The 26,018-nt window shown below is 38.1% G+C and overlaps 1 protein-coding gene across 2 annotated transcripts in view; it reads right to left on the bottom strand.

Annotated features, from left to right (window-relative positions):
• The window catches only part of CLTC (clathrin heavy chain), a 68,150-nt gene that overhangs the window by 20,274 nt on the left and 21,858 nt on the right, over positions 1 to 26,018 (bottom strand). For both annotated transcript variants that reach the window (XM_082603167.1, XM_082603168.1), the window contains exons 3-14: positions 24,129 to 24,397; positions 23,418 to 23,579; positions 21,394 to 21,507; positions 20,791 to 20,964; positions 10,889 to 11,086; positions 9,944 to 10,144; positions 7,328 to 7,480; positions 6,509 to 6,631; positions 5,544 to 5,681; positions 5,133 to 5,297; positions 4,810 to 4,990; positions 3,226 to 3,389 (exon numbers count right to left, since the gene is read on the bottom strand). In XM_082603167.1, coding sequence (XP_082459293.1) covers positions 3,226 to 3,389; positions 4,810 to 4,990; positions 5,133 to 5,297; positions 5,544 to 5,681; positions 6,509 to 6,631; positions 7,328 to 7,480; positions 9,944 to 10,144; positions 10,889 to 11,086; positions 20,791 to 20,964; positions 21,394 to 21,507; positions 23,418 to 23,579; positions 24,129 to 24,397 — 2,042 coding nt within the window. The remainder of the gene's footprint in view (positions 1 to 3,225; positions 3,390 to 4,809; positions 4,991 to 5,132; positions 5,298 to 5,543; positions 5,682 to 6,508; positions 6,632 to 7,327; positions 7,481 to 9,943; positions 10,145 to 10,888; positions 11,087 to 20,790; positions 20,965 to 21,393; positions 21,508 to 23,417; positions 23,580 to 24,128; positions 24,398 to 26,018) is intronic.

Genomic DNA, 26,018 nt, shown 5'->3' on the forward strand with positions numbered 1-26,018 from the left:
GCTGTAAATCTGAAGTGGAAGTCCAGCTGCAGATTTTTCCCATCAAGGAAAGTCTAAAGCAAGTATTATTTAGCACCATGGAAACTCTGTACTAAGAGCTGCTATAATCATTTCTAAAGAGAATGTTTGATCTACCTATGCAAAAGATTTTAGCAGGCCAAGTTTTTCCTACTAAACAAACATCAACACACTAATCTTCTTTATCTTGTTTAATATACATATAAAATATTACCTTCTGCATTTCACCACTTGGGGATAAAACATACTTGGCAAGTAATCTAAGATTACTTAGGTATTCTAGTCTCACGCGTGGGTGGTTTAAGATTTCTGCTGCAAAAGACAACTATTTGTATTCACAAAGAAAATTTAAATTTGAAAAAAGCAGACAAAAACTGGGATACTTTCTTGATTACCTAAATTTGCATATGATTTCATATATGAAAATAATGCTATTAATATTTTAAATTTTTATTTAAAGGTTACCCTTTAGGTATTATGATTAGAGATTTTAGGATCAAAATTGCAATTATATAAACATATTCAGGTTTTCTTAAACATAAAGTTTGGAGATATAGCAGAGAACAAAGTAAGCATTCCCCAAAGAGACTTACATTCTAGTGGGAAGAGACAGTGCTAAGTGTTATAAAGAAAAAGAGAACAAGACAAGGGGGAAGTGAGGATGGAACAGGAATAGACTTTATTTTAGACAAGGATAAGCTGAGACATCCTTTCTCGTGACATTTGACTGGAAGTCTGAAAGAAGGTAAGGGAGCAGGTCATGAAAGTCTGAGAGGAAAGTGGGAAAGGGCACAAGCAAAGGCCCTGGGGCAGGAGAGGGTTTGGGGAGTTCCAGGAATAGCAAGCAGGCCAGTGAGGTTGATACAAAACCTGGAAAATAAGATCAAAGGTAGCAAGAGGCATGGGTCTAAAGAACAGTTTTACATTTTCTATGCAAGGCTACTGACACCATTTCATCCTTACAGGCCTCTTTAAAGGAGAATTCATATGCTATCATATTCTATCAATCTCTGCATTCCTGGTGGCTAGCATGTAATTGGCACTTGTCTAATGTTCAAGATTAGATTCAGAGAAGTATTTTTCTTATTATCACAGTTTGCATACAACATCAGTTATAATACAGCTAGTAACACCAAAATGAAGTTTAATAACGGTGATGATGAAATGTAGCATGCCGCTACAAACTACAGATCAATAAGGAAAGTGAGTAAATGGTTTAGTATGTTCATTCTCATTACTGGGGTGAAAGGCTGAATATCCAATAGTAGCATATTAGCACTGAGCTCCCATCTCAGATTATTTAATGATAAGAGACTAGGTTTTTTCCTCTAAGTCAGGCTGGTATTAAAATTCCTTCAAGGAGTCAGGAATAACTTAAAACCAAAAAGAAACAAAACTTGCCTGATAGAAAGGCTGACAATACCTTATTTTCAAGGCCCACCAACACAGCTTATTAACCACGGTTATCACTTGAACACCTATGGCATACAAGGTACTTGATAAACACAGCTGATGGTTGAAGAAACCAAGGCTGAGGCACCTTAGTTAACTGGCCTGAGGTTAACAGCTTTATAGAAAGAAAAGGAATTTGAACCAGGTCTGACTTTTCAAAAGCCCATAATTCACATCCACTCTCCTCTATTAGACTTGCATCCAATTCACAAGTGTGGAGGGGGGTTCCTCATCTAATTAGATCTCATGGGCTAAGCAATGTAAGGCTGCCACATCCTAGTTTCCAGAGGGTTTTTTATGAAGCTCAAGATCATCATAATTAGGTGAAAATAGTTAATTTAGTCCTGCTTTACATATATATAACTCAAATATTATAACCCAATGCTCAAGAAATTACAATTGAAGTGTAAAAGCTGAGAGCTTAATGAAAACAAAAAGAAATCAGTGTGGATCTGGTAGTATTTTTTAAAAAAGGAAACAGTACTGTTACTCAAAGGAGGAAGTGGACTGGTGTTATGGGTATACTAGTCAAGCACAGAGTATCAAATCTTTCTCATTTGGACGTTTTTTTATGACACCAGGAAGTCATGGGTTCAAACATATACTAGCCAGGCTCCTCAGAATATTCATGATGGCCAAGACATTATAAAGCTATACTTTTGGGGAATGTTTATCTTTTAATCCAAAACATAGGGCAACTTCAGCACTTTAACTACATCATTACACTAAAACACCTAAGGGTTTCGCTATTTAATCTAGGTATTAAGTTCTTCAGAAGAAGAATCAGCTAAAACAACTAAAGATTATCTAAAAATGATCAGTGTAGGAGTAAGAAAAGCCTGATCTTTCCTACTAAACTGCACAATGAACATTTTGGTTTTAGTTTCAATCTAAAATTCTTCCAGAAGAAAAAAATACTTAAGAACTTTATATACAATCTCTGGAATCATTTAATATATTTTTAATATAAATGTAAAGTATGTAAATATGTATTTTGGGGGGATCTGAATGTTCTGTAGTTTTCCTAATTTTTATAAACGACTGCCAATTTTAAAGTCTTACCTTCCTCACAAAGTAATTAGTATGTATGAGAATAAAGCCAAAGTTAAGTTAACCATTAAACAAAAATCAACTGCCCTCAGGTATGCTGTAAAGGTCTAAGAATCTTTAAACCATTACTCCTCATTCCAACACAGGCAGTTCTTACTTCTCCATAACCAAATTCGTGTCACAAAGCTGAGGGTTTTTTTGTTCGATTGTACCTTCAATTTATGAATTACACATGATTAATATTTAGTTTCTAGAGTTAGGCTTATCAATGACAGAGGTTAACCCATGTCCTTTACACAACAGAACCCTTGGCATATAATACAAGCCCCTTAAAATAACACTGAGGGCAAGTTGATCTTAATATTCAAAAAGCGCCTAAATGATATTCTAAACACTGAGCATCTACAATCACTTTTCAAAAATTTTCTTCTAAAATTAAAGTTAAAGAAAGGAAATTTCTTAGAGATAGTGTTATTTTTCTCTTCATTTAAACAGATGGTCATTCCTAAGTACTACTTATGAATTTCCTTCCTTATTTCAAAGGAAACCACAGAATATTAAATTTGGAAGAAATAATTCAGCATACAATTTGAGAATGCTAAGAATTTCACTTTTAGGGGAAAAAAAATACTTTAAAACTGTGAGCAAACCCTTGCAGAACTGCTGATCTTCAACCCAACCAGAAAATGCATCACCCACTCTTACCTTGAGAAAATTCTTGACTCGCTCAGGATCATAGCAGTTGCTTTCTCTGCAGATTCTTTCTACTTCTTTGATCTGCCCCGTCTTGCAAGCTGCCTGAATATATTTAAAGTGCACATCTGGGTCCTGACTAAAGTTAACAATGGATCCCAGAAAATAAAAAAGACCTTAAAGAAACAAATAATTGAAATTAAGCACAGGTGTACCTTTGAGAGCACCAGACCTGAAAAATACTTAAGCAATTAAAAAACATTATGTCAATTATACCTCAATTTAAAAAACAAGCAAAAAAAACCACAGTTATACTGAATAGTCCCAAATAAAAACTGGTTGCTCAAAAAGCTCAATAAGAATATTAAATAGTCCACTAATCAGTTCAATAAATGGATTTGTACTTTAATCCCTACAGAACAGAAAATTCAATGTTTTCTAGTAGTTGAGAAATAGGAGACAGCTACTTAATATCATACCATATGCCATATGAGAAATTTTAAATGAAGTCCACAATAGCAGGTGTTTTTCTATACGCAGTTAATAGGAAACACACATCAGTAGCTTAAAAAGAATTTAATGCAGTGCCATTCAACAGAATTTTCTGCAATGATGCAAATATTCTATATCTACACTATGTAATACAGTAGCCACTAACCACACGTGGCTATTGAGCACCTGAAATGTAGCTAGTGTGACTGAAGAACTAAACTTTTAATTGTATTCAATTTTAATTACTTTAAATTTACATAGCTACATGTGGCTAGTGCTACTGTACTGAATGAACAGTATAAATGTAGTGCACAGTTAACATAGAAACTGAAAAAATTAAGAAAACTAGTAGGAATCGCTTATTCCTTCTGTCTAGAGCAGTACTACAAGAAGAGGGAGGAAAAGTTAAGTAGAGACCAGATATTTAGCTAATGAACCTAAAAGCCACCAACAGTGATTACATTAATACTCAGCACAACCGTGGTTCTCAACTGGGGGCAAGATGGTTTTCTTCCCAGGAGACATTGAGCAAGGTCTGGAGACATTTTAGTGGTCACAGCTGGTGGAGCTAATGCTCCTGGCATCCAGTGGACTGAAGCCAGCAATGCTGCTAAATATCCTGCATGCATACAAAAATGTACCCCCCAACCCAACAAATTATCCAGCCCAATATGTCTGTATTGCTGAGGTTGAGAAAACCTGCTACAGGGACAAGTCACAAAATTTCCTTGGCTAGAATCATTAGCCATTATAAGAGTCAGACAATATAAACACAATCATTACATACCTAATCATTAGTATTTTCATCTTATACAATTATGACAAAGCTACTACATATATTTGTATCTTAAAATTTTGCCTTTAATTCACCTATAAAATATCCATGCAGACAGTCTTCTTCACTGCATGTCCCTGGAACCTGGTATAGAATATGCCTGACAACAGTTACTGAATAATAAGACTTAAAATATCCCATCAAAGTAAGCTTGTAGAAAGAATTTCCAACAGCCTATGACAAGTCCATATAGCCTATGACATTGTCCGTATAACAGTACCCCTCTTGGCTACCTTAAATAATTTAAAACAACTCAAACTCCTAATTACCTTCAAAACTCTTGAAAGATTCAAAAAGTTCAATCAGAGACTGAGTGGACAGTTGTTCGTGATACTTAGAAGCCACTTGCACACAGATCTGTAGATTTTGACGAATATTGGCAGATAGCATGGCTCTGAGGCATTCCAGGGAGTCTTCTACTGATAAGGACCCAAAGTAATTCACTAACCACTAGAGGACAAAATAAATAAGTAAATAAATAAATGAAACAATGTTAAACCTAATGGTGGTATGAAATTACTATCATTCAGTAACACAGACACATTTTCAGTATACCAATTAATCATAACAGTTAGGTAAGAGCCTAAAATACCTCAGGGTTAAGAAGATGGGTATGAACAACCGCACGCTTTATATCATATAAGTCAGTGAAGTGTTCTAATGCACGCTGCAGGAGGCCAGCTTTCTCACATAGCTGAGCGATATGAGCCCGGTCATAATGTGTGAACATCTGATTCCCCAGAATAGCATCTGCGACCTATAAAACCACAAAAAGGATGAGTTTATTTTACTACTCCATTTATATCAGTAACTCCATATGCAGATTACATATTAAGATTCAACAGTGAATTAATTGGTAAAGGAGAGAAAGTACAAAAGAATGTTAGCTAAAATTTTCTAAAACGAGGAATAGGCATCTCAGTAGCTTCAAATAATCTAAGAAGCTCTGAATAACTACAAAAACAGTGTTGGAAACATGCCTAAAAAGCATGAAAACACGTACTTGAGGTGCATGCATAAGGTTCATCTCAAGCAACCTTGTCTGTAAAGGACCTTCAGATGGGCGATTATTCTTCAGTGCATCAAGCAAGAATGCAGTACACTGCTGAATTAGATTGTATTCCATAAACACATCGACAATCTGCAAAAAAAAGATTTAAAGGAAATCGTTTTAAGATACTTAAAAACTGCTTTATGATACTGTTGACAATATATGTAAATGAAAGGAAATGAAACATTATCTCTTTCTTCACATATAAAACACTGCCAGATCAAATCCCAGATTTAAAGAGTATTATTTGGACAGCATAACCTTGTAATTTAAGAGTAAGTTTTTGTCTTCTGGAGTTACTTTTAGTTCTAGTAAAAACTACCACAAAATATTTCAAGATACTATATAATAGCAGAATAAAATTGATAGATTTAAAATTTTGATGATTGACTGATTGATGCATGCATGCATGCATGCATGCCACGCCACACGGCATGCAGGACCTTAGTTCCCCGACCAGGGATCGAACCCGTACCCCGTGTGGTGGAAGCACGGACTCCTAACCACTGGACCGCCAGGGAATTCCCTGATGAACTATTTAAAATATACAAAAGCATAAAAATGAAAGAGTCTGTGACTCCCACTTCATACATGCATCTCTTCCCTCTCCCTTCACCTAGTGGCAGCGGCTATCCTTTGTGTTTTATTATTCCCATATATTTTTCATATTTTTAACACATATACCACTCTAAATGAGATGGTATTTGTTCTGCATGTTTTAGAACTGTATATAGATGGTATCTTCTGCAAGTTGCTTTTTTTGGTAACGTACTTAACGTTTATCCATGTAGATCAACACAGCTCTAATTTCTACAAATAAAAAAGTTAACCCATTCTTCTCCAAAGTTGTTTAAACTCAGATCTCCCCCAATCGCTATTTAAATCAACTTCTACAAATTACATTTTAACTCCTTTACCTGTGTGATATCAGCAAGAGGTTCTTCATCCTGAACTAACATTTGAGCAAACTGCTGCCCCTGATCTGGACTGATTCGCATAACATTTCTCAGCAGAAAAATCCAGTCTGGAGTATATCCAACCTACAAAGAGACAAAAACTTAAGACCTGCTGCAAAGTTCCATTTTTATATCCTTTAAAGGCTTTTTCTGCAATAGAATCTTGCTACTACAGACAGAGCTAATGGTGAAAATACAAATTCAGTTTTAACTTAGATGCTCAATTTGATCTTGGTTTATACAAGACAAATAAACACCTTGGTGATAACATATTTGAACAAATAGCTATAAATTTTTATAATTGGCTTATTCAATATCATTGACCACCAAAAAAATCTGTTCTAACAGGTTAAACATGCCCTAGCAGCTTAAATTCTATAAGTCATACAAGAGTAACTGTCTCCATTTTTTTTTTTTTGTGGTGTGCGGGCTTCTCACTGTTGTGGCATCTCCCGTTGCGGAGCACAGGCTCCGGAAGCGCGGGCTCAGCGGCCATGGCTCACGGACCCAGCCGCTCCGCGGCATGTGGGATCCTCCCGGACCGGGGCACGAACCCGTGTCCCCTGCATTGGCAGGCGGACTCCCAACCACTGTGCCACCAGGGGAGCCCATCTCCATTTTTGAAGTGTAATTCTATATGTGAGCCGTAACAGCATTTTTATACTTTTCCAAGTAATTATATTTAAGGAAATTTACTATTAAACTCACTGAGAGTTACTATAAGCTAATTTCTCAATGTTTTAATGAATTTATGTGGAGAATCTGTTTCATTGAACTCACTTTTTTAGCATATAAAACAATCTTCTGAACTTGACCTGTTTCTGCAAAGCACTGAATGACTTTATTTGGCACATTAGCCCTTAGGTACACACTAAGTGCCAATGTAGGGTCCACGGATTTCACAAGGTCTCCCAGTTCTTCAGAGCATTCCAGCTGTCCAAAGGAAAAACAGAGACTGTTTAGTAATCCATGAGCTGTTGTATAAATCAGCAATTGACACTACTTCCACTATAAATAATAACTAACATGACAGGCACTTAGTTTCTCAGTTGTCCCAGAATGTATTATAAATATACAGGGGTTGTGGTTATAAAGACTTGATTTTTTTAAATAATTAATTAATTAATTAATGTATTTATTTTTGGCTGTGTTGCGTCTTCATTGCCGTGTGCGGGCTTTCTCTAGTTGTGACGAGCGGGTGCTACTCTTCGTTGTGGAACACAGGCTTCTCATTGAGGTGGCTTTCTCCTGTTATGGAGCACGGGTTCTAGGCGCACGGGCTTCAGTAGTTGTGGCTCGCGGGCTTCAGTAGTTGTGGCTCGCGGGCTTCAGTAGTTGTGGCTCGAGGGCTCTAGAGTGCAGGCTCAGTAGTCGTGGCACAAGGACTTAGTTGCTCCGCGGCACATGGGATCTTCCCGGACCAGGGCTTGAACCCGTGTCCCCTGCATTGGCAGGCGGACTCTTAACCACTGCGCCACCAGGGAAGCCCGAGACTCTTGATTTTGTATTCACAGCAGTAACTCAGCATTCTCCACACATTCTACTTAATCAAGGATAAAAACCCACCAAGACTTCACACGTACAGATACTACCAATTACCTTGTTAGGAACATAAATACTTAAAAAGCAGAATCTTGCACCTCTAACTATTAAGAGTATTCAGATATAAGACCCACATGGTCTTAATTTTTCAAGAATAATGCAGCTCCTAATGTAATGTTATGAAATGAAAATCTGATATTCAAGGAGCCAGATGAGGCTTACCATAAAGGCCATTACTAAAATTAGGGTATAATCTGTATGTCTGAAGGATCTAAGCTTCATTATCTTCTTGATTTTTGGATTTAAGGTTATAAAGCAGGACATTAATTTCAAGAGGTCAAACAGATAAAAATTTTAGAATTTTTAGGTGGTATACTTGCAGATACCCTCCTCTGTACTATTCAACCTGTCTTAGTCAGCTGCCCAATCTGGAAAGCAGCTTCTCTAAAAGAGTTCTGCTTTATATACTAGAGTTGATTTTCTATGATTATCACCGACATTCAATGAGAAGTTCTATCAGAGTCTACACCTCTCAACCGAACACGTTAACTAATGAAGAGTTGATCAGTGTCCTTTTTACCAACGAATCCTATGTGACCATTCACCAAAAAAGGTAATGATACCCAAAAAGCTTTCACACTTATATTGGTCAACTAAGTTACCTTGGCTGTTCCCATCCTCCCTTATCTTAAGCAATTAGGACAGACCTCAAATACTCGCTATGTGGCTAGTAACTATTCTTCAGCAGACTCCTGTCCAAGCATCCCAACTCTGGAGTACTATCCTCCAATATCCTACAAGATTGCCAGAAGCTGGGTCAAGAAACAAGGACTTACAAGTAGTAATGCAAAACTATAACCAACATAACACTAAAGCCAAAAAGTCTAACATTAAAAGTTATTCACTACTCAGAGTGCTATAAACAGTACCACCTCAGTTCTTGACACTGGCATAAGACATGGCAATTCAATATTGCCACTTTGTGGAGGAAGGCTTTCTATGGTGGTATGAAAGGAATAATACCACTAAAGGCCTGTTTAAACTTGTTAGTTGCCTTACAAATAAGCAACATTTTCCATAATGTGCTCCAGAAAACATAATACCACTAGGTACTCTATGTAAAAAGAAATTAGTAAGTACTGAGTGAATTTAAAAGGCATAGAGAAATCCTACAGTAAAGAAAGCTGGTTAACAACAGTTTTTAAAGATTTATATTTAAATAATTTCAAGAAACTAGTTAAATATTTTTTCATGTAATGCCAATTAACATTCTGTGAAATCTCTTTGGGAATCTATATCACTGCTAATTAGACAGCCCTGCTGTCTTGTTAACATATTTCTGAGCCAACATTTTATATAATATGTTTCCCTTGCACACCCAAACATGGTTACTAGCAGCAAATATCACAGTTTTGATACCTGGGAAGTTCTACAAGAAAAGATATGATGTTGTATGGTTGAAACTACTGGGCATATCAAGTGTGGGATGTGGGAGAAAGGAATACATTCTTAGGTCCAAGTGAGTGTTACATACATTGACAAACATGAATGTGCAAAGCGTCTCACACTAAGCTTTTCCTGAAGCAAAAGGATAGCAATTTGCTTCCAGATTAGAGTTTTAACCACCAAGCAAGTAATCCTGGATTCCATTTTAAAATAGATATCCTACCCTCAACATGCCAGAAAATAAATACATTTTCAAAAGGAAGTAAGTTTATGCATCTCATGCAATGTCTATTCTTGTTCTATTCCTACAAGCAATAAATAATGGATGGAGATATTCTGGCACAGCCTATGTTTTTAACTTGCTAACATGGTATTTAATCAAAGCAAAAATATGTTAACAGAATATACCTTATCTTCTTTTAACCATTTCTCCAAAAGCTGTTTCCGCCCTTGCTGAAGTACAGGCCTACACAGTTCTAAGGATTCATATTTGTTTAGCTGGCCCTGGTCCAAAAGGATTCCAAAGTACTGAAGTAGGGGAGAAGTTTGACCTGGCTGAGCTGGGACACTCTGGAACCGACGGATGGTGTCTGGGGTACGAAGGATTCCCTTTAAGAAACAGAAATGTTACACACTCCTTTTAAAGATGATCCAACATCACACTAATAACTCCATGGGTCTCTTAAGTCAATTTTAAAGGCATGATTCCATCTACTAAAACCAAACCTCAAATCTTCAATATATTGAATAGTAAAGATTCAGTCACACTTCTGGTTCAATGTTATGAGATTATCCTGAATCAGGAACTTACCAACCTAATTATAATAATGTCAATGTGTAAGACAATAAGTTACAACTAGCTATTATTCCAGGTTCACATTAGGTTAAGTGGAAATTTCGTTACATTGGTCAGGGAGTAAGGTGTTAATTCAGTCCAACATAATACCAAGGTGATGAGGATAAATTCAGCTCAATTTCAGACAACTCTTCCTACCATAAATTGAACAGGATCTGTTTAATTTTCAACTCTTAGAAATAAAATCAGTAGCTATCACAGGTAAGATCAAACAGTATAACAACTGAGTAACTAAACAGTATTACATCTCTGTAAATCAGAGCTTGTTAGATCTATATATCATTCTGACATTCGGAGTTTTAAGAAGCTAACCAAATCTAGAGCACAGAAAAGTAATTAAATCTAGAGGTACTGACAAGCAACTCATTCTACTGGAAAACATATCCTAAAAAAGATTAGCTTCTCTGTGGAAAGCTGGTTCCAGTTCTAACAGTATTAGAAATAGAGCATATTAGCATTAATCCAATCATGGCAACTTCACTTTCATAACTATTTACCTTTGGTGCATTAGCAGCCACCTTTGCTGCCTCTGAGTAATTTCCCTGGGCAAAAAGAGCATTGAATTTCCGGGCAAAGAGTTCTTCAGCACCAGCCAAGTTGTTACGTACAGCCATTCTCAGGGCCAAGTCAGGATTTTGTAGGACATTGGTGATATAAGGAATTATGTTTTCTTCTTCCACACATACTGAGAGAACCTGCAATTTAAGATCTAATGAATAGCTGCAATGTGTTCATGTGAGCATCAGTGAAACCAAATCCATTTAGAGCTGATGACTACTGAGTCACAAAGGTAATAAAACTGTGACAGCTGCTTTCTTATTGCCATTAAAAAAAAAGAAAAAAAAAGGGCAGAAAAGAGAAGACTAAAGGATACTAAGCTATTTGCGGTTTCCTAAAATATGGCCATCTTATAATATAAATAACTCCCCACTTCATACTGTCCAAACTCTAACTGCTTTGCTACCATTCATTCATTCTTAACATGGTATGAGTTCACCTGGAAGAAGTTTAAGGTACATTCCTTCTAACTCTAGTGTTTTTCAGTAATTTTAACTACATTTACATTCCCAGAGTCCAGATTATATACTCAATGAGGGGAGGACCACTGAATCCTCAGGCACCTTATATACCGCAAGGTATACAGCAGGTGCTTATAAATGTGGCACCAGTGAAGAGGAACTTCTTTTTTTTTTTTTTTTTTTTGCAAGATTAAATTTTTTTTTTATAACAAACTTAATCAGTTATACATATACATATGTTTCCATATCCCCTCCCTTTTGCATCTCCCTCCCACCCTCCCTATCCCACCCCTCCAGGCGGTCACAAAGCACCGAGCTGATCTCCCTGTGCTATGCGGCTGCTTCCCACTAGCTACCTACCTTACGTTTCGTAGTGTATATATGTCCATGCCACTCTCTCACTTTGTCACAGCTTACCCTTCCCCCTCCCCATATCCTCAAGTCCATTCTCTAGTAGGTCTGTGTCTTTATTCCTGTCTTACCCCTAGGTTCTTCATGACATTTTTTTTCCTTAAATTCCATATATATGTGTTAGCATACAGTATTTGTCTTTCTCTTTCTGACTTACTTCACTCTGTATGACAGACTCTAGGTCTATCCACCTCATTACAAATAGCTCAATTTCATTTCTTTTTATGGCTGAGTAATATTCCATTGTATATATGTGCCACATCTTCTTTATCCATTCATCCGATGATGGACACTTAGGTTGTTTCCATCTCCGGGCTATTGTAAATAGGGCTGCTATGAACATTTTGGTACATGTCTCTTTTTGAATTATGGTTTTCTCAGGGTATATGCCCAGTAGTGGGATTGCTGGGTCATATGGTAGTTCTATTTGTAGTTTTTTAAGGAACCTCCATACCGTTCTCCATAGCGGCTGTACCAATTCACATTCCCACCAGCAGTGCAAGAGTGTTCCCTTTTTTCCACACCCTCTCCAGCATTTATTGTTTCTAGATTTTTTGATGATGGCCATTCTGACTGGTGTGAGATGATATCTCATGGTAGTTTTGATTTGCATTTCTCTAATGAGTAAAGATGTTGAGCATCCTTTCATGTATTTGTTGGCAGTCTGTATATCTTCTGTGGAGAAATGTCTATTTAGGTCTTCTGCCCATTTTTGGATTGGGTTGTTTGTTTTTTTGTTATTGAGCTGCATGAGCTGCTTATAAATTTTGGAGATTAATCCTTTGTCAGTTGCTTCATTTGCAAATATTTTCTCCCATTCTGAGGGTTGTCTTTTGGTCTTGTTTATGGTTTCCTTTGCTGTGCAAAAGCTTTTAAGTTTCATTAGGTCCCATGTGTTTATTTTTGTCTTTATTTCCATTTCTCTAGGAGGTGGGTCAAAAAGGATCTTGCTGTGATTTATGTCATAGAGGGTTCTGCCTATGTTTTCCTCTAAGAGTTTGATAGTGTCTGGCCTTACATTTAGGTCTTTAATCCATTTTGAGCTTATTTTTGTGTACGGTGTTAGGGAGTGATCTAGTCTCATACTTTTACATGTCCCTATCCAGTTTTCCCAGCACCACTTATTGAAGAGACTGTCCTTTCTCCACTGTACATTCCTGCCTCCTTTATCAAAGATAAGGTGACCATATGTCCGTGCGTTTAACTCTGGGCTTTCTATCCTGTTCCATTGATCTATCTTTCTGTTTTTGTGCCAGTACCACACTGTCTTGATTACTGTAGCTTTGTAGTATAGTCTGAAGTCAGGGAGCCTGATTCCTCCAGCTCCATTTTTCGTTCTCAAGATTGCTTTGGCTATTCGGGGTCTTTTGTGTTTCCATACAAATTGTGAAATTTTTTGTTCTAGTTCTGTGAAAAATGCCAGTGGTAGTTTGATAGGGATTGCATTGAATCTGTAGATTGCTTTGGGTAGTAGAGTCATTTTCACAATGTTGATTCTTCCAATCCAAGAACATGGTACATCTCTCCATCTATTTGTATCATCTTTAATTTCTTTCATCAGTGTCTTATAATTTTCTGCATACAGGTCTTTTGTCTCCTTAGGTAGGTTTATTCCTAGATATTTTATTCTTTTTGTTGCAATGGTAAATGGGAGTGTTTCCTTGATTTCACTTTCAGATTTTTCATCATTAGTATATAGGAATGCCAGAGATTTCTGTGCATTAATTTTGTATCCTGCAACTTTACCAAATTCATTGATTAGCTCTAGTACTTTTCTGGTAGCATCTTTAGGATTCTCTATGTACAGTATCATGTCATCTGCAAACAGTGACAGCTTTACTTCTTCTTTTCCAATTTGGATTCCTTTTATTTCCTTTTCTTCTCTGATTGCTGTGGCTAAAACTTCCAAAACTAGGTTGAATAAGAGTGGTGAGAGTGGGCAACCTTGTCTTGTTCCTGATCTTAGTGGAAATGGTTTCAGTTTTTCACCATTGAGGACGATGCTGGCTGTGGGTTTGTCATATATGGCCTTTATTATGTTGAGGAAAGTTCCCTCTATGCCTACTTTCTGCAGGGTTTTTATCATAAATGGGTGTTGAATTTTGTCAAAAGCTTTTTCTGCATCTATTGAGATGATCATATGGTTTTTCTCCTTCAATTTGTTAATATGGTGTATCACGTTGATTGATTTGCGTATATTGAAGAATCCTTGCATTCCTGGAATAAACCCCACTTGATCATGGTGTATGATCCTTTTAATGTGCTGTTGGATTCTGTTTGCTAGTATTTTGTTGAGGATTTTTGCATCTATGTTCATCAGTGATATTGGCCTGTAGTTTTCTTTCTTTGTGACATCCTTGTCTGGTTTTGGTATCAAGGTGATGGTGGCCTCGTAGAATGAGTTTGGGAGTGTTCCTCCCTCTGCTATATTTTGGAAGAGTTTCAGAAGGATAGGTGTTAGCTCTTCTCTAAATGCTTGATAGAATTCGCCTGTGAAGCCATCTGGTCCTGGGCTTTTGTTTGTTGGAAGATTTTTTATCACAGTTTCAATTTCAGTGCTTGTGATTGGTCTGTTCATATTTTCTATTTCTTCCTGGTTCAATCTCGGCAGGTTGTGCATTTCTAAAAATTTGTCCATTTCTTCCAGGTTGTCCATTTTATTGGCATAGAGTTGCTTATAGTAATCTCTCATGATCTTTTGTATTTCTGCAGTGTCAGTTGTTACTTCTCCTTTTTCATTTCTAATTCTATTGATTTGAGTCTTCTCCCTTTTTTTCTTGATGAGTCTGGCTAATGGTTTATCAATTTTGTTTATCTTCTCAAAGAACCAGCTTTTAGTTTTATTGATCTTTGCTATCATTTCCTTCATTTCTTTTTCATTTATTTCTGATCTGATTTTTATGATTTCTTTCCTTCTGCTAACTTTGGGATGTTTTTGTTCTTCTTTCTCTAATTGCTTTAGGTGCAAGGTTAGGTTGTTTATTCGAGATGTTTCCTGTTTCTTAAGGTGGGATTGTATTGCTATAAACTTCCCTCTTAGAACTGCTTTTGCTGCATCCCATAGGTTTTGGGTGGTCGTGTCTCCATTGTCATTTGTTTCTAGGTATTTTTTAATTTCCTCTTTGATTTCTTCAGTGATCACTTCGTTATTAAGTAGTGTATTGTTTAGCCTCCATGTGTTTGTATTTTTTACAGCTCTTTTCCTGTAATTGATATCTAGTCTCATAGCATTGTGGTCGGAAAAGATACTTGATACAATTTCAATTTTCTTAAATTTACCAAGGCTTGATTTGTGACCCAAGATATGATCTATCCTGGAGAATGTTCCATGAGCACTTGAGAAAAATGTGTATTCTGTTGTTTTTGGATGGAATGTCCTATAAATATCAATTAAGTCCATCTTGTTTAATGTATCATTTAAAGCTTGTGTTTCCTTATTTATTTTCATTTTGGATGATCTGTCCATTGGTGAAAGTGGGGTGTTAAAGTCCCCTACTATGATTGTGTTACTGTCGATTTCTCCTTTTATGGCTGTTAGTATTTGCCTTATGTATTGAGGTGCTCCTATGTTTGGTGCATAAATATTTACAATTGTTATATCTTCTTCTTGGATCGATCCCTTGATCATTAGGTAGTGTCCTTCTTTGTCTCTTCTAGTAGTCTTTATTTTAAAGTCTATTTTGTCTGATATGAGAATTGCTACTCCAGCTTTCTTTTGATTTCCATTTGCATGGAATATCTTTTTCCATCCCCTTACTTTCAGTCTGTATGTGTCTCTAGGTCTGAAGTGGGTCTCTTGTAGACAGCATATATATGGGTCTTGTTTTTGTATCCATTCAGCCACTCTGTGTCTTTTGGTGGGAGCATTTAGTCCATTTACATTTAAGGTAATTATCGATATGTATGTTCCTATTCCCATTTTCTTAATTGTTTTGGGTTCGTTATTGTAGGTCTTTTCCTTCTGTTGTGTTTCTTGCCTAGAGAAGTTCCTTTAGCATTTGTTGTAAAGCTGGTTTGGTGGTGCTGAACTCTCTCAGCTTTTGCTTGTCTGTAAACGTTTTAATTTCTCTATCAAATCTGAATGAGATCCTTGCTGGGTAGAGTAATCTTGGTTGCAGGTTTTTCTCCTTCATCACTTTAATTATGTCCTGCCACTCCCTTCTGGCTTGTAGAGTTTCTGCTGAGAGATCAGCTGTTATCCTGATGGGGATTCCCTTGTGTGTTATTTGTTGTTTTTGCCTTGCTGCTTTTAATATGATTTCTTTGTGTTTAATTTTTGACAGTTTGATTAATATGTGTCTTGGCGTATTTCTCCTTGGATTTATTCTGTATGGGACTCTCTGTGCCTCCTGGACTTGATTAACTATTTCCTTTCCCATATTAGGGAAGTTTTCAACTATAATCTCTTCAAATATTTTCTCAGTCCCTTTCTTTTTCTCTTCTTCTTCTGGAACCCCTATAATTCGAATGTTGGTGCGTTTAATGTTGTCCCAGAGGTCTCTGAGACTGTCCTCTGTTCTTTTCATTCTTTTTTCTTTATTTTGCTCTGCAGCAGTTATTTCCACTATTTTATCTTCCACCTCACTTATCCGTTCTTCTGCCTCAGTTATTCTGCTATTGATCCCATCTAGAGTATTTTTTATTTCATGTATTGTGTTTTTAATCGATGCTTGATTCATCTTTAGTTCTTCTAGGTCCTTGTTAACTGTTTCTTGCATTTTGTCTATTCTATTTCCAAGATTTTGGATCTGGGAAATAGAATCTTGGATCATCTTTACCATCATTATTCTGAATTCTTTTTCAGGTAGACTGCCTATTACCTCTTCATTTGTTAGATCTGGTGGGTTTTTATCTTGCTCCTTCTCCTGCTGTGTGTTTTTCTGTCTTCTCATTTTGCTTATGTTACTGTGTTTGGGGTCTCCTTTTTGCAGGCTACAGGTTCGTAGTTCCCGTTGTTTTTGGTGTCTGTCCCCAGTGGTTAAGGTTGGTTTAGTGGGTTGTGTAGGCTTCCTGGTGGAGGGGACTAGTGCCTGTGTTCTGGTGGATGAGGTTGGATCTTGTCTTTCTGGTGGGCAGGTCCACGTCTGGTGGTGTGTTTTGTGGTGTCTGCGGACTTTTTATGATTTTAGGCCACCTCTCTGCTAATGGGTGGCGTTGTGTTCCTGTCTTGCTAGTTGTTTGGCATAGGGTGTCCAGCACTGTAGCTTGCTGGTCGTTGAGTGAAGCTGGGTGCTGGTGTTGAGATGGAGATCTCTGGAAGATTTTTGCCGTTTGATATTATGTGGAGCTGGGAGGTCTCTTGTGGACCAGTGTCCTGAAGTTGGCTCTCTCACCTCAGAGGCACAGCACTGACTCTCGGCTCCTCAATTTGGGATGATGTGTTGTCTATTCATGTGTTCCACAGATGCAGGGTACATCAAGTTGATTGTGGAGCTTTAATCCGCTGCTTCTGAGGCTGCTGGGAGAGGTTTCCCTTTCTCTTCTTTGTTCTCACAGCTCCTGGGTCTCAGCTTTGGATTTGGCCCCGCCTCTGAGGTCAGGTCGCCGGAGGGCGTCTGTTCTTCGCTCAGACAGGACAGGGTTAAAGGAGCAGCCGCTTCGGGGACTCTTGCTCACTCAGGCCGGGCGGGAGGGAGGGGCACGGAGTGCGGGGCGAGCCTGCAGCGGCAGAGGTCGGCGTGGCGTTGCACCAGCCTGAGGCACGCCGTGCGTTCTCCCAGGGAAGCCGCCCCTGGATCCCGGGACCCCGGCAGTGGCGGGCTGCACAGGCTCCCGGAAGTGCGGTGTGGGCAGTGACCTGCGCTCGCACACAGGCTTCTTGGCGGCAGCAGCAGCAGCCCCAGCGTCCCACGCCCGTCACTGGGCTCCGCGCTTTCAGTCGCGACTCGTGCCCGTCCGTGGAGCCCCTTTAAGCAGCGCTCTTAATCCCCTCTCCTTGCGCACCAGGAAACCAAGAGGGAAGAAAAAGTCTCTTGCCTCTTCGGCAGCTCCAGAGTTTTCCCGGACTCCCTCCTGGCTAGCTGTGGCACATTAGCCCCCTTCAGGCTGAGTTCTCGCCGCCAGCCCCAGTCCTCTCCCTGCGCTCTGACCGAAGCCCGAGCCTCAGCTTCCAGCGCTGCGCGCCCCGGTGGGCGAGCAGACAAGCCTCTCGGGCTGGTGAGTGCCGCTCGGCACCGATCCTCTGTGTGAGGATCTCTCCGCTTTGCCCTACCCAGGTATGTGGGGAGTTTCTTGCCTTTTGGGAGGTCTGGGGTCTTCTGCCAGCCTTCAGTAGGTGTTCTGTAGGAGTTGTTCCACGTGTAGCTGTATTTCTGGTGTATCCGTGGGGAGGAAGGTGATCTCCGCGTCTTACTCTTCCGCCATCTTACCCGGAAGTGAAGAGGAACTTCTAATTGCTTCTTTTTGAAGAACAATTACCTACCCTCAGTCCTCCTAATAAGTCACAGAACACTGCTTAAAAGCTGAATTCCTGTCAATTGCCAAAGAGAAAGGGAGCCCTTCACTATGCATCCATTCCTCTCCCCAACACCAGAGCTGGTATACATCCCAGTAAACTACTTGTATTACCCCAACAGCAGTTCTCATACTATTATTTCTCATCTAAGTGTTTCTCAGTCACTATTCCACATAAGGAAAGGGACTTATCTTTAATTGTATTATTAGCACCAGGCAGTGTTTAGCACAAAGTAAATGCTTAATATTTGTTAAATAAATGAGAACTCAATAATCAAACAGATAGGTAATATCTATTTGCCTATTCTATTATTCCTTTTGAGGAAAGTGAAAAAATTTTAACCTCCGAAATTCTTTCATTTCTACAGATCTGACCCCATCGCCAAAAGCTTAGGCCACCCTCTATCTGCCATGTGTCACTCTCCTCCGTATTAAGAACCACCTTTTAAAAAAAGGAAGAATTACTTTCTTTATAGTCATTTGCATTCCACCCATCTTTAATTTAATACTTACCTCCTAGGAAAAATAAGAGAGATGAACAAACCCGCTTCTAACTATACTTTCTGTAGTCTTCCCCAAACACCAAACCAGTTTCATCTTTATCCTACTTTTAGACTGTACTAGCAGATTTCTAGAAACCTGTATTTAAGATCTACAGGGGACAGAGAAGGTTCCTGTACCTTCTAAAGTACTCAGTTCTACCAAGTTCAGAATGTAAGCTAGATATTGGCAACAATGTCATCTTGATCACTTTTGATTTTTCAACCAACAGAAACCACACACTCATTCCTTCAGGGCATAGGTCCAGCTATAGTTGGTTGGCTCTGAGCAAAAGAGTAAAGCCCTGAAGCCTAAAGGTCACTGTAAACATTCATCTTCTTATTCAAAGCAGCTGGCACAGAAGATTTGTGGGGGGAAGGGGAGGAAAACAATCAATAAGTTCCCAGAATCAAAGTTATGAATATTAAATATATATGGTAAAATTATGCAAGATACTTTAGTTCAAATAATAGTCTCGGGCCTCCCTGGTGGCGCAGTGGTTGAGAGTCTGCCTGCCGATGCAGGGGATACGGGTTCGTGCCCCGGTCTGGGAGGATCCCATATGCCGCGGAGCGGCTGGGCCCGTGAGCCATGGCCGCTGAGCCTGTGCGTCCGGAGCCTGTGCTCCGCAACGGGAGAGGCCACAACAGTGAGAGGCCCGCGTATAGCAAAAAAAAAAAAAAAAAAAAAAAATAATAGTCTCAAAAAAAACGCCAAAAAACAGTAGTCTCTGGCTTAAAAAATTTATCATTATAAAATTATCACTAACCTAGTTCACCAAAGGACCCATTCATTCTTGTTTTTTCCAAGAGAGACACATGCAACTGAATAGATGAACGCTACTATATTTTTAAAGTAGCTTTTGGGCCAGACATTGACTGGTGTAGAAATACAATTAAACAAAGAAAAGCCCCTTTCCTAAGGGAGAATAGTGACTGAAACAACTGTAATTCATTGTGGTAAGTGCCACGAAGAGGGCTACCTAAGATCTAGGGACACAGAGCAGAAGCACCTAACCAGGTGTGCAATTGAGGGAGGAGATGGGTAAGTAGGGAAAGACTCTCTCTCTAGAGTATTTCTCTCTTCATATACATACCATTTTCTGGAAATTAATAGAATAAAGGAGAAAAAAACTATTTACTTCTTTTGCTTACCATCTAGGGAAAATACTAATTTGGAGGAAAACTAGTAAAAGGCAAGGCCAGTAACAGTACTGTTTTTGAAATTTTAACCATTTTTTTTTTTTTAGGGAAAAAGATACCTCCTGGTATAATATTTTAAATTACATTGAAACACTAAAACACAGAAGAAGGATCACTTGTGTTAGGTGGTATGAGGAGGTATGTCAAATGTGACAAATTCAGAACAGCTAATATACTCCCTAACTGGATAACTTTTCAAGTACCCCCACTGAACATATCATAGCTACTGTAACATATCACCTTCCAACATTAAACATTTAGTAATAATTAAAGAGGTAGGGAAAAAGATGTAAGAAGAATTCTTTTCTTTGTAGTTGATAATTTGTCTTAGAGAGATCACAGGAAGAAAACCCCTATAAAAAGTATACAATCTGGGAATTCCCTGTTGGTCCAGTGGTTAGGACTTGGCGCTTTCACTGCTGGGGTCTGGCTTCAATCCCTGGACAGGTAACTAAGATCCCACAAGCCGCAAGGTGCAGCCAAAAAAAATAAAGTACACAGTCTGTCAAATGTGAACCTACTAGTTTCTTTGCATGAAGAGTTACTTCTCTTGATAATAGAGACACACACACAATCCTAGGTGGCTATACTGTATGCCAAATAGTTTCTCTCTCTGAGACAGTGTTAAAGAGAGACTGTTATCATATGCTTCTGCATTTTTAGGTATATATTATTTTCTGACATCCAAAGTTACCATTTACTTTTTGAAAAAAGCTAACACTAATAAGTGCTATTTTATTATATCACTTAATTTAATTTTCAAAGTTTCCTTACTTGTCCCTTTCTGTTTACTCCAATTATTCCAGCTGTGGCTTCATGAGGTGCAGTGACAAAGATTGTTTCTCCACTGATTCTATTCATGTAGATGCAGGTACCAGTCTCAAGATCATACAGGTGGATATAACCATACTTAGTAATCAAGAATACTACATCATGCTTTTCACTGATCTGTATAAAGAAGATCAACACTTCAGTAAAATAATGAATCTATAAACAGAAAATTTAGTCCAATTCCATTTTAGAGATGGTGAAATTCTAGAACTTTGACAAGAGGCTTATATGAAAAATTAAAAGCTAGTATTTATGGCTTCCTCATTTTTACAGCAAATTCAAATATGGAATATCCCAAGCTCTTACATAAAACACAAGAATATTAATAAATTATATAAGATAAAAGAGAAAAACATCATTTTGAACAACCTGGGATAACCCAATTTATATATTACATTAAAGAAAGTGTATTACTTTACAAAGTTTCACTAACAAACTACTTTTGAGTAAAGGCACCACTTAAATTATATTGACTATCAGTTGTAGTTTTTGAATTAATTGTGTTAAGAGGAGAGATTTTAAGTTCATTTGTTTTGCTTAAAATACCTGCATTGCAACAGGAAAGTCATTTTGTGCTTCTGGAGGAAAGAAAACATCCACTGCCTTCTTTGGAAAGGGTTGGTTCCCTGTAGGTGGTGTGCCAACTTCAATGATATGTAACTGTTCAAAAGAAAATAAAACTTATGATCAAATGCTAAAAGGACCATAGCAGCTTTATTTATAGCCCCAGACTAAAAACAACCAAAATGTCCTATGATAGGAGAACATTAAACTATATGGTACAACCATACCATGGAACTCCTCAGGAATAAAATGAACGTTCACGGACACTATGCCCAGTGGGAACACACACAAAAAGGGCACTCTCAGAAGATCACATACTATATGATTCAATTTACACAGCATTCTTGAAGAGACAAAATTCTAGTAATGGAGAGTAAATTCGTGATTTTCAGGGGTTAAAGATGGTGGATTTCTCCGTACCGTCTTTGCAGCTTCCCATGAATAATATGTATTATTTCAAGATAAAAATTTTAAAAAGTCGGTTGAATAGCTCCATCACACCTCAATCTACTTTAAATTAAGAATGGTAAAACAATACCCACAAAAGGGCTTTTGATTATAATTTAGTTTTTCCAAATAGAAATCTAACTTAAGTTGTTAAGTTCTTCTCTGCCCACACCTACCCTAAAGTATGCACTTTAGATAAGTATGCACTTAAGCTGAGTTGTCGCTCTAATCACATACACCTCACAAATTTGGATGAGAACTTTCTGATTTAAAATGTCCGATGCGGGCCTCCCTGGTGGCGCAGTGGTTGAGAGTCCGCCTGCCGATGCAGGGGATACGGGTTCGTGCCCCGGTCTGGGAGGATCCCATATGCCGCGGAGCGGCTGGGCCCGTGAGCCATGGCCGCTGAGCCTGCGCATCCGGAGCCTGTGCTCCGCAACGGGAGAGGCCACAACAGTGAGAGGCCCGCGTACGGAAAAAAAAATAAAAAATAAAAAAAATAAAAAAAATAAAATGTCCGATGCTTCACATCGGTGAGCGAGGCCAGAGAAAGCAAATAATATCAATGAAAGAGTATTATATATTTTGCTTAGTCATGTCAGGAATGGACTAAACAATAAATAATTCCGTTTCCAAGATATATAACCATATGAAAGTTACTAGGGTGGTCTCATCCTTAATTAGGATGACTAGCCATTCAGCTTAAAGGCTATCGATTACCATATTTTAGGCAATCTCTGTCTTGATTTTTAAAAACTACTTAGCATGGAAAAACATTAAGACGTCCGAGATTCTGCTATGGCAATGAGAAAAGCAGGCAAACTGAGTTTCCAGGGGCAGCAGTGCCAGCTGTGGCATCCAGCGGTGCAATCAGCAGCAGCAGGTCCGCAGAGCTCCGGGTCAGGGCTTTTGGCTGCTGCCCATTCTCCCTTGTTCCTCCTAATTTCCCAAGCTTGGTTCTTAACCTTCCTAGCTATTGAAAACTATCCAATATCCTTTCATTCAATTGTTTATGCTCTAATCAACCACACCCTGTTTCTGTTGTCTGAAACTAAGAACCGTACAAAGTACTTCAATTTGTCCAGGTGATTTCAATGTATAGTCAGCGCTGAGAAGCTCTGATTTAAGGCGATGGTACTGAAATTGTGGTCCACATATTCTGTCTAGTCACCTAGAGCATTTAAAATTTAGCACATTATGAGCTCCACTTACTGAATCAGACTCTCTAGATGCAAGGCACACAAATGTACACTTTAGCCACCCTAGTGATTCTTATGCACTGTAAAGTTGAAAAACATCTAATTAAGGCCTTTGGTAAAGGCAATGAAAATAAAGTCTTACTATAAACAGCTGATACAAATAAGCTGTTAAAGAACATTCATTTTTGACAAGTATCACTAGAAACAGAATTTAAACAAATTAAGTCACCAAAAATCTGAATGTTAAAAACAAATTAGCAAGAAAGGGAGAAGACTATTTTGAAATTAGGTAACTAATTAGTAACAGAAAGACAAAAAAGATAAGTTCTCACTAAAATAATTTCCAAAGGCAAAACTTACCTTCCCTCCAGCTTGACCCCGTACTGCAAAACAAAATAACGTCGACTCTTCTGCATTTCCTTCCATCTTAAACTGTGCGAAGCTAGCCGCATGTCCTTCAATGGGCTGAGACACTTTCCTATCTACAGAATATAACTGCATAGCTCCTACCACACGATTTTGCTACAAAAGATCAAGCAGAATAAAGTTTGGGGACCCAATAACTCCCAGATTCAACAACTACTGAAATAACTAGAATGCTTTACAAGGATTTACAATTCCTTGTTAGTCTCTCAATGTAGATTTGATACCTCTTAATTTAAAATTTAGCTGCAAACACTCTCTTATTAAAGCGTTAACATGAATGTTTAAAATGTGCCTCATATACAACCATCTCTTTACACTATCTTTAAAAAAAGAAAGATACAGGAGTACTTATTCTGCAGTAAATATCCACAATAAATTGCAAATCATTCATACAGGAACTCATTATCCACTCAACCTTCAAATAAGACCTAAAAACACCTTGGTAAGAGTACTCTGAACTGTATGTTAGTATAAAGGCATTAAGCCAGCAACCTCTATTTCCTAAAAACAAAAAAAAAAAAGGAAGGAAAAAAACCAGTCTTCCAAAATAAATCAGATTTGCAAAGACAACCTAATTTCAAAATAAACTGCGTTCTGAGCCCATTAATTCTCTAAACCTTTTATTAAAAACTAGAAAAATGTTACCTGTGCAGATATGCCAGTCAGAAGTAACCACTTTTGCTTTGCATCAGTACGATAATTGATAATCTGGCACCCTGCAAGGCTAGAATGGCGATCAAACATTTTCACTGGCTGAGACTCTCCCTCCATACTCCAATGATAAACTGCATTATCCGTAACAAGAGCAACCGTATTCAAAGAGATCCATTTCCAGAAGGTGACATCATCGGTCATGGTATGGGCCTTCATTTTACTTTTCATTTCAATGTTAAATATCTGAAGAGTTTTCCCAGCTAAAAACAAAATTAAGAATTATGAATCACTAAGAAAGCAAAGTTCAGGATAAATTAATATCTAGCTAGACTAGACTCTCTCTGCAGCAAAATCTGTAACTTCCAAACAAAATGGTTCTATCATGAGACTAATAACCAACTACAGAAGTCACACTGACAGACTAGCAACCATTGAAGAGATAGCTGAAACTGAGTAACCTACACCTAACTGTGAAACAAAAACTCTATCACCTCTAATCAAGACATTTTAAACAGACAGCATGACTTCCAAAGAATTCTAAATCTCAACTAAAAATGAGTCTAAAGAACAGCTCACTTAACAATGGAAAACAAGTTGTAATCTTTATGCTTAATTAAGAATGCTTACCCATAAACTGAGTTAGTGGCAGGTACACAGAGCAAAGCAAATCTGATTCAAGCACATGGGGGAAATGTCTACTTTTTAAAGGGCAGTCATCCCCGCCCCCCCCGAGCCCCGCCCCATTCAACTAAATCTCGTGGAAACTTCTCTTTGGAAGAGGATCTACTTCAACTCTACTTTGTACCACTAGCACATAAGAGAAGTGCATGCTACGTTTAGTTGGTTTAAGATACAAAGGGACGGTAGGGGTGCTGGAGGAAAGGACAGGGGGACAAAGGAGGACAGTTTCAGATCTTAATATACTAGAGATAAGAACAAAATTCAAGCTTCATCCAGTTAAGACAGCAAACATTTAGTAAAAGAAGGATGAAATTCGCCTTGAATGTTAATAGTTCACTGAGTCAGATGCAAAGGCTTGTACTTATAATTTGAAATCCATCACAGTCCGAAAAGTGATTTTGGTTAAATTACTAGAGGTCAAAAGCCCACGGCTGACACTAGGCTATCTAATTCAGATTAGTCCTTAGAGACTAAGGAAAACTCCATTACTGAGCCACAGAGAATCTGGCTCCTGAAGAACAAAAATTATAAGATAGTACGGGGGTGGGAGTCGGGGTGGAGAGAGGGATGGGACAGGACACAAAACATACAGCTTTGTACCACGACCCTTCCTAATTACTACATGGGTCAAAGCTTCTTCCATAAAACGAAAAATGTTATTCCCATCCCACACAATATGTAAACCACAACCAGACTTGAACAATTGTGAGAGTTATAGTCCTGTTTATAAAAAGAAACCAAGGGATTAGAAACTGGACTCAGAGGGAAGCAGGATTTGGGAATGACGTACTTTCCTCTGCTGTCTTCCCCAGCCCCTAGTTAATTACACGGTTTATTCTTTACATGAAAGGCGTTGGCAGGGTGGTTTTGGGAGGAGGGCAGGGATGACAGCTTAACTCTGTAACGTAGACATACAGGCACAAATCATTTCAATTTATTCTTTTTATAGAACAGGACAATAACTAATACAATCTAAATTAAGATAACTCACCATCTGCACACATAAGAAAGCATTAAGAAATGTGATAAAATAACAATAACATTAAAAATAGCAAAGAATTTTGAGAAAATTAAAACGATGGCCTTTTAATAGAGGTGTGAGAGCTGCTAAGCAGTTGAATTCAAATTCTTTAAGGAGGCTAAAGGGAGCTTAATACCTTAAAGTATAATATGTATTGTTTAATGGAAGCAAATAATAGA

The sequence above is a fragment of the Mesoplodon mirus genome, assembly GCF_964341445.2.
Source record: "Mesoplodon mirus genome assembly, chromosome: 18".
In the NCBI taxonomy this organism is placed as follows: Eukaryota; Metazoa; Chordata; class Mammalia; order Artiodactyla; family Ziphiidae; genus Mesoplodon; species Mesoplodon mirus.